Source organism: Numida meleagris, chromosome 14 (assembly GCF_002078875.1).
Source record: "Numida meleagris isolate 19003 breed g44 Domestic line chromosome 14, NumMel1.0, whole genome shotgun sequence".
NCBI lineage: Eukaryota > Metazoa > Chordata > Aves > Galliformes > Numididae > Numida > Numida meleagris.
In genome coordinates, this window is record NC_034422.1 from 1,968,382 (window position 1) to 1,987,968 (window position 19,587).

The following is a 19,587-nucleotide window of genomic DNA, read 5'->3' on the forward strand; positions in this document are numbered from 1 at the left end:
GGGCACATTCCACACTGGCTGTGCTTAGTTCTCGCAAAAATACTCAAGCATCCCCAAAAATCACAGGATGATCGCAAGTCAAGGAACCATGCCACCACCCACTGCCGCTCAAAGACCGTGCTTTATTGCAGACCATTGGTGTATGCCTAGGAATGGAGGCTACCCGTAGGTAACAGATGCTAAACATTCACACCAAACCAGCTAAAACGTCAGGCAGTCGGTGGCTAAATCACAATAGAAAAACTTTTTAGGTGCTTCTTGTCCAAGTCAGAAAAGCAATGTGCAAAAACGCCGTGATGCTCCAGCTGCTCGTAACCGAGTCCCTTCTGCAGCAGCTCCGTGACAGCCAGCACAAGGGCTCTACAGCTCCTGGGATACCCGGACCATACCCACCAGCATCACGCAGGCATGGAGCAGAGAAGCTGCCAGCCTCCTCCCAGCTCTGGGTTCCTTCACGCAGTGCAATGAGCCAGGAACAGGGCAGCAAAGCCCCCCCACTCCACTCTTCTCCATGCGCTCCGATCACGAGATACACCAGCAGTGCTCTCAGAGTGGCAGTCCCTCTCTTCCCCAATAACAAATACATTATACATAGACTTTGTGCATTGTGTCAGCCAATTAAATTCAACAGAGAAAAAGATACAAGTGGTTATAGCTTCCTGTAAATTACTTCATCTAATTAAATCCCCTTCTCTAAATTACAAACCATTTAGCTCTCCTTTTACAACAGTCACCAATGACCACCAACAACCTTTTTTACAGTCCGATGCCACCTAAGTTGTTAGCGATGAAATTTCCTTTTTATTTCTTCCTTTCCAAAGGAGCCACTGTAACGAGATTCACTCTCAGCTGCTTCGAGAGGAGCCAGGTGGCTTTGCTCCCTCTTATAGTGCCCAAAGTTCGAGGCTGAATGTAAGCAATGTGACCTACCCGAGGTCACTGTCAGCCATCTAACTGTAGGCAGAGAAGTTACCATGCTTCAGTTTTGTTCTACAACTAGTGGGACCTCCCCTCCCACTTCCAATAAACGCTGTCTCCTTAATTTACGATTTTCCAGCTTTCATGAGTTCTATGGCACTGCTCTGTGCCTGAAACATAACGTCACACAGCTCTGCGAAGGAAGCCATGCTACATCGCAAAGACTGGCTGCGACCCACTGACCAGCAAGGTACCTGTGTCACAGCTCTAAATTTTCTGCAGTCCGTATGGCACTTTAAAGGACCACTGAGCCAAGAAGGCACACCACAAGGTCCTCCTGTAGCAAAGAAGGCTTTGCAGTGACTTCAGGAATCTCTGTGTATTCTTGGATATATTTAGCCAAAACAACAGCGCTTCTTGGTAACAGTGGGGTATCACTAGGGACATGAACACCCAGTATTTATTTACAGAGGATTTTCCTCCTCCTGCCCCTGTTGTGCTATGCCCACTGCTCCCCTCATACTTTGATGCAGCAAACAGAACACCAAGTGCCTAACCAGGGCTTAAAGCAGATTTTTAAATTAGTTCCTGACAGTGCAAACAGATTGCTATCGACTGCAATGAGGCTGATTTTAGGCCCTGGATTAGCCAACCTAATGACTAAATGCTGTATGCCCGTTGCAGTACTTTGTGCCGTGCCTCCCCAGCGGTTTCCCAGGCAGCTGTGCAGGCTCAGTGCGGGCAGATTAGCGCACGGGAGCAGGGGAAGGCCATCTGTGCCTGCCCCGCAGCCCTGCTCAGGAAACAGGGCCCTGCTCCGACCCCCCCCGGGCAGGCCCCCAGCACTGCGGCCTCATTAGGAGCTTTGAAGTCAGCAGAGTGCCCGGTGCGGGGGGCAGCAGGTGCTGGGGCACCGCTGAGTGCAGTGTGCCGTGCAGCCTGCCCTGTGCCCGGCTGAGGCTGGGGGAGGCAGAGCCCGAAGCAGAGCCCCACCAGCACAGCCCTCCCAGCCAACACAAATGCACGTTTAAAACTAACTGGTTCAGAGCTTTGATGTCCAAACTGCGAAGTCTCATACTTACAAAAGCAGAAATGGATGCTGCTTTTAAGCAATACATGAAGCAACATTTTCCTGATGAAAAGAAAATGGACATGTTTTGTTTTTTTTTTTTCCCCTTGTGCTTTGTTGTTTAGATTCAAAGAACATTTAAATAATATCTGCTAACAAAGAGGGTAGCATCAATTAGAAACAAAAAGAAACCGGTTTGTGTAATTTCAGCATTCAAAAGCAGCGAAACGCAAACACCAAAAAAGCACAAACCAAACCAATCCCCAAAACCCACATGAAAGGCAAGGTTTTTTTCCCCTCCAGTTAGCTCTCTAGAATTGGTTTGCTTTTAGCAGTTTGAGACACTTCAGGTAACAGAATAAGACGCTGTTATATTTAGATCTTTTCAGATGCAATTCAGCCTCTGAGCATTGCACTGAGACCTGAGGGACAGGAGCACCCCTACCTCTCCAGACCCCAGAGGCTGTTTTTGGACTCCTCCCACCAGGCTGCTGAACCTTGGCTAAGAAGTGCACCTTTGGGTCCCCAGACACACTGCCTCCAGCCCACCAGGGGTTTCAAAGACACATCCACGTTCCAGAATTACCGTTTATCCTTATCTGGAAACATGCAAATAAAACTCAAGCAGCCACATGCTCCTATTGCCCATCAGCACGAGCAGTGTGACGCCGACAGAATTATTCTGTTAGCCCAGCAGGTTTCAGACTGCTTCTCTCTGACTTGGGAAGAGTCCCACTGCCCTTCCACAGCAACACCACCACACAGCACGGGGCCAATGGTACACGACTGGTTTCAAGATCAGCTGCTTTCACCGGGACATCAGAAGAAGCAGTCTGCACCTGGGATGGAAAGCGACCTAGCACAAGACCTCACACAAAGCCTTCAGCTCCCATCAGCGGTAACCCGGAGCAGTGTTCTTCTGGGGGTGTTATATTCATCAACGAATGTCGGATAACGAGCTGATAAGCACCACGGAAAAAGCACGTGAGTAGGCAATCAAACATGTTAATGTAATTTAGTGGTTCCAGTCCAACGTTACACATTAATCATCAATAACAGTCAGCAGCATGACGAAGGCTGGGGAGTGAATGAGACACAGGAACTAGCTCTGCTTTCCCTCCCCCTCGGACATCACAGAGATGTCACACGTCTGGAGCAACGTGACAGCGTTAGCTGTCCTGCTGTTTCCTCCCATGCTCCCAGCCCAGCACGCTATTTGCGAGCACGAAATATGTGCTACAGCACCCTGCTCTCATCTGCTTCTCTGAGACTCTTCTCATCTTGGGTGACCTAAACGGTGGGCGAGAAAAGGAAGGAGGAGGTGTAAGACAGTCATCTTCATGACAAATGACTATTTGCAGAACAGAGTGTTATTCCAACCGCATTTAACATCTAAACACGTTCAGAACGCAGCGAGGCTCCCGGGCTGACTAACCGCACAGCTCACTTGAAGCATCAGCAACTCCTCCCTGCTCCTCTGTGCAGAGGGAGGCCAGCCCACTTTCAGACAGCACGCAAAGTGCCTACAGGTCCTGAAGCTCGGGGAGAAATCTCTGTTCTACATGCAGGGCTATCAGTGACTCCAAACACGAACTCAACGCCGAAGAGAGCAAAGCAGCTCCGCTAAGGCTCAACGAGAGACGCACAAAGCTCAAAGGACAGCTCTCTGAAAATGAGAAGAGCAACTCAGCGTAACACAAGAAAGCATGACCCCACCACACAGCTCGAGTGGTTTGGTTGCCTTTTGTCAGACAGCAGCAGCTGCAGTCAGCACCTTTCCAAGCAAAGAGGATAAGAACAGACCCAAATCCCAGTGCACATCTGCCCGAAAGACCCACAGCTATTTGGAACGCCCTCTGTTCCCTCCGCTTGGCTGGAGCAGGAATACAGGGCAGGAATACAGGGGTACAAGATTCCTGCGTGCAGCTGGAGCAGGAGCCTGGCAGGGCAGTTTAGCTCCTGCCGCTCCCTCCCCATAGCCCGAGGTACAGAGAGCTGAATATTCAGAAGCAAACAGGAATCCGGATGTTTTGTCAAAAGGAGTGAAGTATTAATCTAATTCTCTAAACAAAGCAGACAACCTGGCACTCAAAGCAGCTTACCACTTTGCACCTCTGTACAAGGATTAGCAGAGTGCTGTAATTATAGTGCCCAATTTGATTTATTAGAGGAGGCTGCTCAGAAAGGATGACAATTCTGTAGCATTGTGAAGAGAAGTGATGAGAGTATAAGGAAAGCTGCAAATTGATCAGTGTTTTCTAAGCAATATCTCAATATAATTAGCATTAATTACAGTAAGCTTTTCAAATTGGTTATAAAGCTAAGTTTAATAACCCCGAGATGCAAAAATCACCCCCAACCTCCAGAAAACTCTGTATGAAAGCCAATTTGTCTAGACAGTTTGGCAGGAAATGCCAGAATCCTAGGTGCGAAGCTGTGGTTATTAAAAATATATTTAAGTTGTCTATATCACTTGCATAATTAGTTTGAACTAAGAATACCTTAGTTTGTCTACCTCGGATGTTGCTGCTACTTCCAGGAGCCTTACAGACCTGAAAACTTGTCTGGTTTCCGCAGCTGTATCAGCTAGCATAATACAAACTATTTCCAAAAGCTTCGTTTGCAATAAAAGATGAATTCAAAGTGTGACATGTTTAAAGAGGTGCAGAGTATTAGTGAGTGAATCATCACAGGTTTTATTTTATCCTCTTTGTGCAAACTCCTCGTTCTTTCGTGAGTTTGATAGTCATCCCACCAGCAAAACAAAAAAAGGTTAAGCCGTGGATGGAAGCAAGATGAATCGTCCGGTCTTGCTGCCCATGGCAGCTGAACGCCAGCCAGAAGGAACACCTGGCAGCCACAGCCACGGCAGCGTCCTCATTTTTCAGAGCAGAAATAAAAAGTATCCAAATATTTGGTCAACTAAGGCTGCAGAATATAATTGCAGAAACTGGAACCTGGCCAGCGTGCCAAAGCCTCCCACCCCAGAGGCAGGTAAGGCAGCATCACGACATCCTTAGTGGCCACAACTCCCAAGACTCAGCTGTGTATTTCCTGCAGAAGCTGTCCCTGCTAACAGCCCTTTCATCCCACGCAGCAGCGAGGAGCTGGCTCACCCAGGCTCCAGGAAAACCTTGCCCCCAGACATCCATAACAAATACCTGAGCTGCACTGAACTTGCTGCAGTGTGAGTTTAGGCAGGAGGGAACAACTCTAACCCTTCATGAAGCAACGTTCACTGCAGCCAAGCTTTCACGCTACAGAGATTTTGAAGGCAATCAGGAGCTAATGACCTCCTGTGGTGCTCCTTGCCTCCACGCTCACACCCAGCTGCATCCACACAACAATCTGTAGGGTCCTCCAGGAACAAGTGCTGGAATGGGAGCTAGCTTTATCTGCGCTTTGCCAGAGTTGTTGGACTGCTGCTGGGGCTTCTTCACATAAATAAATAAAAAAACCTGACACAACAGCTTCACGAGGCAGAAACCAGAAGAACTAATGAAGTATACTATCGCGATCCCAGTGTAAGCAGCAGCTAATCATACCATAAAGAATTATTGCTTCTAAATATTTTGTATCAGACCCGAGGCCTTCTGGGGAAATGCATGCTTACCACTTCTGGTTTTTGATGTCAAGAAAGGATCTTAGTTGCACATTTCAGTTTCACTGAAAGATTGAACATCTATTTACCCCTATAAAAAGTAATTTTAATTTGCACAGACTGTATATTTGTGCACAAAACCATTGCACCTGTAACTAGAGGGGGGAACTGAAACCCAATCACTTGACTACTAGCAACAGCAAACAAGAAACTTGATATATTTCAGCTATATATACAAAGGCAATTACAAAAACAAAACATTTGGTACCACTTTGGGGAGCTAAAAAGAAAATAAACCTGGCAAATATTTTACTAGAAATGCCTGGTTGCATGATTTGCTACCTAACTGTTTCCAAGCAGAAAAGTAGTAACGTATCGACATAAGTTATTTGCAGTAAATTATTTCCATTATTTTTCTTTAAATTAAAATGAAGAAACCTGAACGTAATGAGAACAATCAGCCACTAGAAGAGTGGGGTCATAAGCAGACCCACGGAGCTTCTAATGTAAAACATGATGAGCCCTTTTGAATGAGCATCTTACGATGGAATCACAAATGACTGGTAGGGTGGAGAAGTTAAGCAGAGGGTTGTATTAGATGACTTCATTGATCCTTTCAAATTCTAAAATATTGAAAGCCTTTGGAAGAAAAATACTTCCAATACAATGGTGAATTCAATCTTCTGTTGTCTGGCACACATACAGAAGCTATGTCATGGAGCAGAAGGTGTACTTGGGTTAAATGGCTCTTTTTTCTGCATCATGAAGAATTCAAAATAGTTTTTTGTCGTAGTATGCTTTTCAGCTTGGAACAAATGCTTGGGGATCAAATACACCCATCTTCCCAGCAGCCGCCATTTGGCGCCGCGCTATGGACACCTGGGAAGGTGTTCACAGATGATGGCTGCTGTGCCGGGTGCATTTCAAACTGGTGGACGAGCACTGAGTCACCAACAGATCACAGTGCTGAGCAGCAGCAAGTGCTAAGCTGCCTGCCAATCACAGAGCCTCTCCTTTGCTGCTGCCTGGGTCAGTACACACTGGTCTGATGGACGTCTCTGGAATCATCCCCTCCACCACCACAACTCTGAATGAATTAATGCTCTACCATACTTTAGAAGGGCACAAAGACTCCCCAAAGCACAACTTCCTCCAAACTGATTTCCAACTTCTGAAATATTTGGGATATTCCCTCCTTCTCAGCGTACTCCTCTGGGGCCACATGAACTTAACACATGAGACAGAGACATTCACATTTGCAACTCCCAGGAGCACATTCACCAGCAGGACTTCTCCACGAAGGCTGTGATCTGCCTGAGAGCCACAAACTCACAGTGCAAATTACGGCACTTTCTCAAAGGGTACAAGGGAGGTCTGCTCCTTCCTGCATTACTCAGAACACCCGGTCTTCCATTTCAGTTTAAGAAACCCGCCTCCAACACTGACTATCCCCACTTCCCAGCAATCCTGTGGGAGACATTGTTTTCAGCAGCCGTTCCATTAGCAACCCCAGCCTAGGAGCAGGGCAGTATCTCAGTAACACAGTCACCTCAGATGAGAAAGAACTCCCCTACCTGTTTGGTTAGCTTCAGCGGGAGTTTCTTCTTCACGCGTTCTTTGCCTCTCTCTGCCTCTCTCTCGGAGCTCCCCGCATCGTTATTATGGCCATTTTCACTCGGCTCAGCAGACACGCAGTTTTCAGATTCTCTAGGTTTCTTGCCTGGATGCCTCTCCCATTTCTCTTTCCGCTCCTGAGGCTTTAGTGACATGTCCTTCTGTAAAGGAAAAAGAATACACTAAGTCCTTTAAATTCTTTAAGACTACTTTTAAGCGTTCAGCAATATAAATATTAAATAAAAGCACAGACAAGACAGCGTGTTCTTTCCAGAGACGGCTTAAGATGAATAATTAGGAATGCACAATGCAAACAGTAATTTTAGATTAGATTAGGATGAACACTCTCCAGGCTATGTGTTTGATTAATTTCAGAGATGCCGGAACTGGTTATGAAAATGAGTTTGCTTCAGATTAATTTGGGAATCATACGTCAACAGCACCTAAACAAATCAGCATCCTGAAGGAAAGCATTTAACTCCATTCATCTGAAACAGAGATGGGTTTTACTGTTTTGTCTGATCTCAGACAGGAACGTATCAGACCCCCCTTGGGCCTGACGGTCTCTGGTTCACAGCAGCACCCACATGGGGAAATGCACTTTGAAAGCCAACGCGCATTCAATAAGCGAGCAGAGATCAATGAAACCTGCACAAATCACAGCGGCCAAATAGATCCCAGCATTACGCGTCCGCCTCAAACCAGAGCCATAACCTGCAAGCTAAACACAAGCTGGAAGCTGGTCTGTCACATCACAGTGATTAATGCTGGGCGGTGAGGTCAGCGAAGGGCATTCTTGTTGCTGTCCTGGGCATCTTAGAGAACTGAAATCACAACTGCTGGTGGCAACGGATCGAGCCCTCCCTCCAAACACACAACACAGAAAGAGCATAAGAAACAATACACCAAATTGCTAAGGCAGTAGTTCATCACAGCCAGTTACGTTTTTCTCTATACCTTAACTGCTGAAGCATCAAATTAAGCGTTCTGGAAGACTTGATGACTCTCTAGCCCAATTTATGTTTTTACACAACCTATATCAGATTAGGGACCATCTCAAAAGGCACTGCTAATCGTGCCAACTTTAGCCAGAGGATACTTCCAAATGCCTCGCCCCTCACTTCTGCCTCAATCTCATCAGCAGCATCTGCATTCTGTGCGAACAGAGCGCACGGCACAACTTGCACACACCTTCACTGCCGTGAAAGAGCTCGTGGAAGCCCCACAGACCCGGCACAGAGGTGCTCTGTGGGGCTGCCAAGTTCCTCTCACATCCTGCAAAAAAACAAAAGACATCACCTCCCACCTCCACCCCCAAATTAAAATAAGAAGCACTGCCTCAGAACAACAATACAGCTCAGCTTGCCAAATCCATAACTAGTGAAAGAGCAAAGAAAAGGATTATCTGGCATTATTCGCTGCGAATGATGAAATGAAGAATACAAATTAGCGTTTAGTTGCTCACTTTGGTTTCTAGCTTTGAGATAACACTCTACAGCAGCAGTTTGATGCTGCTTAAAGAAGGTCATGTCATCCTATTTGCTGGGAAGCGGCAGAGATAGAAATCAAAACGCTAAGCTTTAGTAACTAATCAGAAACTAGTGCAATGGAAATGACATCTGCTAACTGATGCTCAGCAAAACATTAGAAACAGAAGTCACCAAAAGCGTGTGCTTCTTGAGAAAGCCAGCTGCAGCTGCAACGTGACAGCGAGCGCAGAGATGCTGCATGGGAGGACGCAGGCGCTGGTGGGGGAGTAAGGAGCAGTGCTAAGGGAATGCCACCACCTGAAGGCACCAGGAATGAAGGCACTGCGGCTCTACCCGGCTTCACGTGGGGACCAGAGCCCTGGGAATGCCTTACTGAGAACCTTCCCTCTGTGCCACCCACAGCACATTCACTGCAGGTTTCAGGAGGTTCATTTTCCCACATAGCTAGTCAAGAAAGCTGCATTTTTGCCTCTGCTGACACATACAAAATTGCCTACTTAGAAATTTGGCTTTTTATCCACTTTTCGTTTTGAGCTGTAGCATTGCCTTATCACTGAACTACTAGCAGAATTAATTCCATGAGCGCACTTGGGGCCAGAAAGACACCAAGGCAACGAGGCACTTGCTTCCAATGCCACTTGTATCCACGAACCTCCAGCACTCTCTAAGCAGCCCTGAATGAAGACCCAGGCCCTGGCGGCCACTTGCCATGGTGGCTAGGAGACACAGGGAGCTCCCCAGGCTCAGCTGCACATGCAGGGCAGTAGCCATGGTTCTCAGCCCTGTAACAACCTTATCCCATGGCCCTGCTCCTCCCTGCTCCAGCAGAGGATGTGGCTCTCAGGACTTCACTTTTCCTGGGGGCACAGAACACAGAGCCCAGCAGCTGCTGGTGGAGAGGAGGGCATCAGTGGGGCTGCTTTCTGCGCTGCCCGGAACACCCTCACAGCAGCGGCTGTGGAGAGGCACCGACACGTCTTGGCACAGGCTGGCAGCCCCACTCTGCTAAACAGACCCCGCAGTGAAATTTTGCTACCATCAAATCTTAGTAAATGCTTCTTCATCGCTATTTTGACCCAGGCTAAAGGCGTGCATTACACCTCTGCAGCGGAGCTGGTGGCATCCTCCATCACAAGGACCACTCCTTCCCAAAAAGCCCATTCCTGCTGCCTGCACAGCTGCAGTCTCCAAAGGCACACAGGCCTCGGCTGATAAATAAAGCTATGAATAACGCGGGATCACGGCCGTCGGTTTGGAATGAGCTTGTCCTTACCCCTGAAGCACCACAGCAAGCAATTTCTGCACAGCGGCGTCCGTGTCATCTGTTTGATCACGAAGCAAGAGGCAGCCCTCGGGGAGCCCTCCGGCTGCAGCCACCCCACGTGCCTGCTCTGTGCAGCTCCAGCTCTGCCCTAATCCTCCCAGCCTGCACGGCTCAGGGACAGCAAGGAGAGCGCAGGGGGAGGCCTGGCTCCTAAATGCCTTTCAGAGAGAAGGAACGCTTCAAGGACCTGAAGAAAGTGCAAAACCACACAGCTAGAAGAAAAACCTCAAGCATGCTGCTCTAGGGTGCAGAGGACAAGAATAACTCCTAGCACTCCTAAAACAGCTTGCCTCAGTCCTCCAGCACCAGGTAGATTGCAGCCCTAGTGCGAAAGCAAGCCGGTCACAATGCCCATCCCCAGGGCCCACCGGACACTGCATGGCTCAGAGCAGCCGCTGCTGCCAGACTGCCTCTGCCAACTTCAAAAGGTTATACAGGCTGATTTCCCAGCAGGGGAACAGCCTCCAGCTCCTCTCTTACAGGCTTCTCATTCCAGCACTTACTCCTTAAGCTGAAAAACATAAAACATCCCACTGAACAGCCAACAGAAGAAAGATCCGTGCAATGGAAATAGAAGAGAACTGCCGTCCCTAAAACTGACCCTGCTTGTCCCGCTTCTGTCTCCTCCCACTCTCAGCAAAACTGCAGCAGGAAGGCCCCTAAGGAGCTGGGCACCATCTATCCTTACATCACCTTTACCCTGCAATTAGCAGGAGGGTTTGTCAAATACATTAGGGAGTGATCTTGGCTCAGAGATGAGCAGAAACAGATTTTCTTTTAATTAGGTTAATTTTTAAATATTCCTATTGACCTTATATCCAGTTTATAGAACAGCAACACGGAAGCCAATGCCGACTTAATTCTCTTGTGCCTTCTAAGCAGAAGAAATGCTTTGCAGACCCAGCCACAACCTCTGCCATGAGATACCTGCTGTCCATTTCATTACACAGAGGTGACACAGGAGACAGTAATTCAGAAGGAAAGATAACACTGTAGATGTATATCAGAGAGATTCAGAAAAAAATGGACTTTAGAGAAAAACGCCTCTGAGACGAGCACAGAAGAGGAGCAGCCAACTGGCAAACGTAGCACAATGAGCAAGGATAAAATGGAAACGTGGCATGGGAGAAGTGGTCACTATCGCAGAGGAACGGTAAGCTGATGGAAATGGCACTGACTGCGGGGATAAGGCAGAAATCACAAGTAGCTGCTTTTGCTGAGGGGAAGCTCGTGCTGCTCCTGTAATGCAACACACACTTATTTGTTTTACTTGCCTGTCCCTTGGCTCCCTGCGAGCTTCACTAAAGCACAACCCAAGCCCCGAGCCTCTCAGCCCGTGCCACTAAAGCTTTTCTTCTTTTTCTAAGGCAAAAAAAGTCTTGGCTGGAAGTAACTCTCTTGCTTGGACCCCACACTCAAGCAATACAATCAATATCAATTAAAATGATTGCAAATGAAATCCTTGCTTGTTTAACCTTAGACTGCAATTCTCCTTTCCTAGCTGACATATTGCAGATGAGTTTGGGGCGTGCTTTTTAAAATGCATGACGCTTGCTCTGACCCTGTCAAGTGCTGAGCTCAGGAGCAAGATGGCTTTTTGACAAGACAGCTTTGGAAATGTTAAGACATTTGAAGCTGCCACCGGTTTGCAGGTTTATGATACACAATTTAACTTTAAAATAAAAGCGCGTGAACCAATAAACTCAGTGTAATTGAACCGGTCAAATTTATTAGCAGAAGCTGCGCTCCTGTCACCTGCGAAGAACCGAGGAGCGAGCAGCAGGCACTGCCAAGCGGCCGCTCACTGCCGCCCCGCGGGAACGGAGGCCTTTGCTGCGAGGCCGGGGAGGCTCCAAGCAGCGCTGCCTCGGGCAGATGTTACCCTCAGGCAGTGCCACCAAAAAGTGCAAGAGGGAATCTCAGAGCCTCTCTACTTCTAAATGCATTTCAACCCACAGCCCTTTTACAAAGCTCCAGCCTCTCTTTTTCTTGCAGAACAGAGTGTTTAACAGTAACGTAGGGGACAGAAAAAGTAAGAAGGCATGCAGCAAACGTCTTATGTAAGAAGTCAGGGAAACCTTCCTGAATGTGAGCATATGGCTGGCCGCATTTTCGGTAAAAACCTTCTCCAGCATCACCCATCAGGAGATGGATAAAGCACTGGCACTGTTCTGACACTCAGCAGCTCCCCGGGAAGCAAGCCGCTGCTTGGCTCCCTCCTCCAATCCCCGCTCTGGAGCCTGTGGGTGTCTCCCTGCAGAGAATTACACACATCTTCCCTGCTACCTGCTAACAGACAGACTGCACAGCTATTAAAACTCCCACAGGTGCTTGCTGTCCATCAGAGAGGAAATGATCCCATTTTAAGCCATCAGTATTTCCTCTGGTGATGGCAGTAAATGCCCGCCGAGCTCTCGCAGAATTACTGTCAGTGGAAAGTGTGTCAGAGAGCAAGGGAGCTGAAATGATGGAGGGGGAGCTGGGGCACCATTTGCAGGTAGACGAAATGAGGCACACTGCGAGCCCGGCCTGCAGGAGCGCTGCAAGCACCACAAGGCCAACCTGCCCGCTGCTCACAGCACTGATGCGTTTGGGCGGAAGCTGCTTTCAGCCGGGGCTGCCCGCACAGGCAGCCCAGTTTATGTAACGTGTGAAGGATTTGGAAAAGAGCTCGTGCTTATCTGGCAGCTCCTGGTTCAGCTGATTTCAGCTGCACTGCAAGCGAGAACACTGTGGAGCAATAGCAGGGGAAGCGCTGCTCCTGCAGACTGCGGCCACCTGGGTGAGCATTCTCCAGGCAGGGCATTAGGATGGCAGCAGCCCTGCAATTTCAAAGAAAGCCATTTGGAGGACGTGGCTCCTGACTTCCCAAAGCTATCCATTGAGCAGCAAGGTCAGGTGTGCGATCCAGGTACAGGGGTTTGGGCAACACTCAGTGGCACTGCTGGGCCCGCACCGCTGCCAGGCAGCAATCAGAAGCTTGTTTAAAGAGCACCACATAAACACTTAATCTGAATTAATTCCCCCTTTCCCCGGATTACTGAAACAGGCACCATATCAAATTCCAGCCGCTCCCATTGAGTGACAGAATCAGGACTCGAGGCAGCCGCTCCTTGCTGACACCAGATGCAGTTTTTCACCACTCATTTCCAGCGCTGCCAGCAAGGCAGCACAACCCCTGCTCCAGCTGCACCAGTCGGCCTCAAACCGCCACAGGAAAAGGCATTAGGGATCTATCAGCACCGAGTAGGATAGAAGCTGGATGCCTTACCAGTACCAATTTTCAGCTGAACTGGTCAGAAAAAACAAGAAGACACTGTTAGGTCAGAGGTACCTTTTACTTATCTGTTACTGATGGACGAGGATGCTAGAAACTCTGGCTCTTGGCTCTCTAAAATTAATTCTAAAATAACAGCTATTTCAGTATTTCACCTTCTGCAGAGCAAGGACCCGGGCAGCAGGACAGGCTGAGCTCCCAGCGGCAGCACCAGCGCTGCTCCTCTCCAGCTGCACCCAGGAGCTGTCCCCCCGTGCTCAGCAGAGCGGGGCTCTGAGCACCCTGGCTGCAGCTCAGCCTGAACTGCAGTTGGACATGGTTTGCACAAAGGCAACGCACGCTGCGCTGAGGGAGATGAATGCTCACAAATGCACATCAGCCAGCCCCTCTGTAGGGTCGAGTCTGCAGAAGAAAACCCGGCCATACCCAGAATCCCTGGTGCTGCACGAGAAATTAATTCGTGTTCAAACGCTATGACACCAGAGGCATTTTCACCAATGCTGCAGTTGCCCTCAGTGGTAGGTAACAATTTGCAGTTCAGCTGCCACGAGGTCTAGTGCACGCATTAAATAATTAGTCCTCTGGTACTTTCTTTTGGCTGGGAAACAAATGAGAAGAAATATAAATGACCCAACAAGAAGAACTACATAGAAGCCAGCCATCTCGAGAAACAGCTGCCCGTGATACATCACTTCAACCTAACGGGAAATCTCTGAGTGAGGCGACTTTTAGCACGAGAGAAATGCCTTGCTAAATGGCTAAATGTCACACACGCTAATGAGAAGCCCAGCACCGTGCATCTGCTCCGCTCTGGCCGTCCTCGCTCTTCCCCAGACGTGTCACTGGAGGAGTGCATTTTGCAGCAGAGGTCTGCAGCTGTCAGTCTCGCCAGCACTCTGCTCTCCTGCGCCGAGCGGCTGAGCACACCACGTGCCCGTGAGCAGCTAATCTATAACTGGTTTGCTAGAACAAACAATCAGCAACCAAATGTTTCCACATATCCTTAGGGCTTCAGAGAACAGTTCAAATATTCCGATATCTGTGTCAGGAGCGGGGCGCCCATTTATATCCTAGGCAATCACTGAGAAAGGGGAAACGCACAGTACAGCAGCGGGCAATTTTGATGTATTCTATCTTATAAAACGTTTTTCAGTCAGAGAGCTCAAAGGTCATTAATAGATTTTCATATGTTTACAGACAGCAGCAATTTCAAGCTCTGTAATTTTAAAACTGCATGTCAGTCTCTCAACTTCCAGCTGTTATTTCAACATTAGATAATGAACACAATGCAAAGGTTACACAACCACTTGAACCAGCTTACGCTGGAGAACCAGTCAGACAAATCATTATTAAATTCTAATTACACATATATTATTTTACAACTCTTATTAGAACAGCAAGACAAATCCTCTTTTTATACAGAGATCAACAGTTTAGAAGAAGAGGCCAGAAAGGTTATTCTGTTAACGTGGCCGAGTTGCTCTCCTCTCTTGTGCCATCACCGCTGAGTTGCGAGTCACAGAAACAAAGCGGCACCAGGCCAGCACTGCACCTCTCGGTGCCCCCTAAGCACTCGTGCTCCAGCTAAGCCAGCCACCACGCTCCATTCTTGCCTCTCCCCTTCCCCCCTTCCCTCCCAGGCAGTGCCACTGTCACCCACCGTGCTTTACCCAGCCGGCAGTCACACAGCATGTCGATGGGAACTGAAGAAGCGCATCCCCAAGCCCCAGCTCTGAAGCAGGACGGAGCAGCCGTGTCCCGCTGTGCGAGCGAGGGCTCCCGCAGGACGGCAGCGCTGCCTGCGAAGCCACGTCTCTCCAACCCTGCTCACCCTCAGCCAGCCGTGAACTTCACACCGGGAAATTCCAAGCCCAGCCATTAAATAATTCCAGCTGGGATTTTCAAATGATAAAAGCTAGGAACTCAATCCCATCCCACTTCAATAGGAAACCCCTAAAGTTCATTTTATTTTTAAAAAGGAAACCCGTATTCCATTCTCGTTTCCATTCTATTTTCCTCTGGGAGATAAACGTGCAAGCTAGAAGCAGGAGGCCCGAGCAGTGCTAACGGGGCGTCAGGCCTCCAGGGGACTGCCAAATGGAAAGGCTGGTTCCTAGCACGCTGCTTTGCACCACGGGATACAGAAGGAGCAGGCAGCCCAGCGCATCCGTCGGCGCTCCTGATGGAACTAGGTGCTTCTGCTCAGCTGGTCTCACCTCCCACTAAGGAGAACTTCTCACCTGCTCTGCTGCTCTTTTCCCATTATGTTCAGAGGATTTTGTTTTTCTCCCCATCCAAGCAGTGCTAAAGAGGGCCTCTTTGCAACCACCTTCACTTCCTCAGCCCTGGGAATTAGTTTTGCCCATTGCTTCATTCTCAGAGCCGGAAACCTCTGCCCGCACTTCTGCTTCCTCAGAGCAGAGCCCAGGGCTGGTTGGCAGGACCCTGACCAATGCCCTACCAGTCAGGGGCTGGAGAGAGGGCCAGTCCCACAATTTTTCTAATTGATGCTAGCTCATCATTTGGAATTGCAGCAGGGAATTCAAATGTGACACAGAGCAGCAACTTCCATTACTGCCAGCCCACTCCAATTAGTTGAGAGCCATCGTGCATCTCACAACTCACAGCTCCGAGGGCAGCACTCAGCCCCTCGCGAACTGCCCCAGCACCTTGGCATGGCGGCACCACAGAGCCAGGAGCACAGATGTGGCACACAGCGTTTCCTCGTCCAAGTGGGCACAGCCCTTTGGCAAGAACTAAAAACCAACCCATGTGAGAAGGGGTATGACAGAATGGATGAAACCAGAGACATTCCAGAACAGCACAGCGACAGGGCTTCTCATCAGTACTTCTGTCCCACAGCTCTTAATAATTCACACCCCAGCTGACATCATCACTACCTCCTTCTTCTGTAGATAACCAGAGACAGAAGAGCTGACATAGCCAGTGGGTTACACACACTGCCCGACAACTCTGGCTGGTATGGCAGCATGAGCATCTCTTCAACGCTCATCTGGGCTCCGACACCAATTCTCAATGTGACCATATCTGAGATATCTGGTTAAAAAAAATTACTTTGCAGTGCTCATGAGATCAGCTAGCACTAACAGCTGTAACACATCTCTCTCAGAGGTGTGAGGATACAAAGAACTTTCCAGACAGAAGAGCCACAGGAGCACCTCACAAGCACTGCTGATTAGCAAAGCCCAATTCCCATCGCAACTGCTGCACCAGCACCCCCAGTGCCCCCATTTTACAGGATAAGCAATGAACAAATGCAAAGCAACTTGCCCCAAACCAACCATAAGTCCTCTGGCAAATTCTGGGGGAGAACCTACATGTCCCTGGCCTTGATCACACTGTGGTCCAGGAGAACCAACAGCCAAAGGACAGAAACCTCCCCCTGACACCACAAAGGACTTAATGCTGCAGATCTTTCCTTGGACACACACCGTGCAAATACAGATATTTGCTACAAAGGAAGGCAACAGGTGGAATTTGTCCAGCTTTGACCTTACGTCCTTTTGAGAGTCTTAGATAAAAAAATCAACTTGAGAACAGCATAGAAAACATGCTCAATATATTAAGTCCAGCTGTTTGTTACCAAAAGAGTAGAACTGGCAGCTCTTCTTGGCTTCTAAAAGCTGACACACAGCCTGGCCTTTCTAAGGCGCTGCTCTGGATGGCACCCAAAGCCAGCACCATCTGGCCAGCACACACCCCCAGGCACAGAGGGGCAGGAGAGGCTCCTGGCTGCCAGCTGTGATGACATCAGTGCAGCGGTTCAGGCGTTCCAGCTCTGCATCCTGCGAGTGACACCCAGTTAATTGACAGCAGGGCACCACTGGCTGAGAGCTTCTTGTACGTGAAAGCCAGGTAAACACTTATTTTGTTTGTAGAAACCATCACCAATGGCACAAAAATAAACAAAATGATTTTCCTGGTGCATTCGAAGCAGAGCGTATCGCATTTCCTTTCCTGCTCAACAGCTAATCCCTACACTCAGATGTCTGATTTTTCCACCTCTGTTTTTACATTCACTCTTGCATGACGCTCTCCCAGCGGTCAAAACCAACATGTTATTCCATGGCTTAGAGCTTCTTAAAGCTTGGCCTCCCAGCTATGGCATAGGCCACTCCTTCCTCATCTCCTGCTACCGGGACACAGGACATAGATTCTTTAAATTCAGTTTCTAGCACCTAAGTGATGATTTGGCATTAAGAAAATGAGAATAGTTCAGTAACAGCATGACAAGCCAGTTGCCCGAGACAGCAAGTGGGATGTCTCATATGGCAGCTAGCATCCCATGCTGTGTTTGCCTATGTGGTTTTGTTCAGATGTTAACTCCAATGAGACATGGAGAGTCGCGGGGGGGAAAGAGAGAACAAGCATTAACTCAGCTTATGTCAATTCAAGAAAACAGGGATCACTGAAGAACCTGATAAAACAGTTATTCCAGTTTAAAACATACCAACCTATCCACCTTGTCTTCTCCCTGAAGGTTAGCACGCCAAAGCTAGAAGAGAAGGGAATGCTAGCCTGGTACAATCACACTATGGGAACAGGAAAGCTCATTCAACACCAAAAGCCCAGATGTGTCAAGGTTGGGGGACTGAAAGAGACTTGAAAATCGTAGCTGTCATTTGGGAGGAAAGCATCCCCACGAACCTGATCAAAGGCTTCCCAAATCATCCTGTTTCAGATTTAAAGGCACCGAGGTTGAAATCTGAACAGTTCCTTAATTAAATGAGTTCAAAGCGATCTCCTAGCTCCCCGTGCCCTCTCCTTGATTTGGGCCCCACAGCCATATATCTCCCGCACAGTTAATGCTTTATACCTCATGGCACACTGAAGAGCTGCACCAGAAATCGAAGGGAACCACAAGAAACTGTCAATACACAAACAGAGAGAATTTCTCCTCCCTGGATAGACAAAATTTCAGAGCCATGGAGGCTGGAACACATCTTTGAAGACACCAAGCAAGGTGACTCCAAGCTACAGGCTGTGCAGTTACTACATCTCCTCAGAGATGCCACCAGGAAAATCTTTTATCCTTGTTTTCAGTTCCCTTACAAGCTCATCATGAAAATTGTGTGTGTGTGTGCTAAAATACTGGACATTCATTAGGTACCAATCCCAATTATTTCTATTACAAGCCACAAAGAAATGACAATTTTCTTTTTGTTGTATTACAACAGTTCAGATGTACAAATAAATCAGTGAACATACAGTCAGCAAAGAGGAACAAGCTCTTATAAAAACGGCCTTACACTTCACAGGTCAAACTTTGAGGAGTCAGGAGCTTTGGAGTGTTACATCAAGACCAGAACAAGGGGTTAAATGGAGTTAGATGAGAATTAAGGAGCTAATTGCCCCCATCCTGCTCCCTGCTGCAGAGCGCCTTCAGCACGGCTGGGAGCGACCTGGGAGAAGGGGAACTGACAGACAAAGCCTCTTCTCCCCGCAGCACACCGAAACAAAAATAATTAAGAAATCAATTAGCATTTTAAGAGATGCAGGGGATCTACAGGGAAAAAACAACACTAAGCTCTATTCCAGTTTTGCACTGCCAGAAGTTGGTAGATAGCAGACTGTATTTGGTGCACATCGCTCGGGCTCAGATGCATGTATGATCTGATAAATTCAACTCACAGGACAAGCACAAAGCCCGACCTGTCATAAAGCAGCCCCTCCTGCCCATTTTACTTCTGTGCAGCAAAAGCAATGCACCTCAGTAATAGCAGCATTTTACAACAGTGTTATCAATGAGACAGCAGTTCCCCAGGACCCAGTTTGATGTGGAGTTTCTGAAGAACCACCAGTCCTTCCAGGCACTCCCGTTCTCTCAAACCTTCCCCTCTGCTGTCCTTCCTAACCGACTGGGTTACAAACGTTTTGGAGGTTTGGGAAGCACAGCATTTAACATTTTATAGAAACATCTGCCAGCAGAGCTGCTAAACACTCTGGTAGGAGAGACAGAGATGTTTATTTCGACATGCTGCTGACGTTTCCTGCTGCATTTTGTTCCTCAGGCATATGTAGTCTTTCCAAACGATTTAGCGAGTGCTGTGGAAGCACAGCTCCCAGAAAAGCGCAGCTAAAAGTACACGAGATTGAAATTTCAGGACTGTCACAGGAACTATCTCACCGAAGCTCCTGCCATACTCCAGGCAGAACAAGCAACTGCAGAATGGCAGGATGTACGATGTTTCAGGAGCAGCAACACTGGAGAGGCACTAAGTGGCCGTGCAGGGCTTGCTGGGGACAGCTTCAGCAGTGGCTGCAGCGGTGTGG

The 19,587-nt window shown here is 48.3% G+C and overlaps 1 protein-coding gene across 21 annotated transcripts in view; it reads right to left on the reverse strand.

Annotated features, from left to right (window-relative positions):
• Positions 1-19,587, reverse strand: part of FBRSL1 (fibrosin like 1) — a 431,679-nt gene that overhangs the window by 309,124 nt on the left and 102,968 nt on the right. For all 21 annotated transcript variants that reach the window (XM_021412376.1, XM_021412372.1, XM_021412375.1 and 18 more), the window contains exon 2: positions 7,163-7,363. In XM_021412376.1, the coding sequence (XP_021268051.1) occupies positions 7,163-7,363 (201 nt within the window). The remainder of the gene's footprint in view (positions 1-7,162; positions 7,364-19,587) is intronic.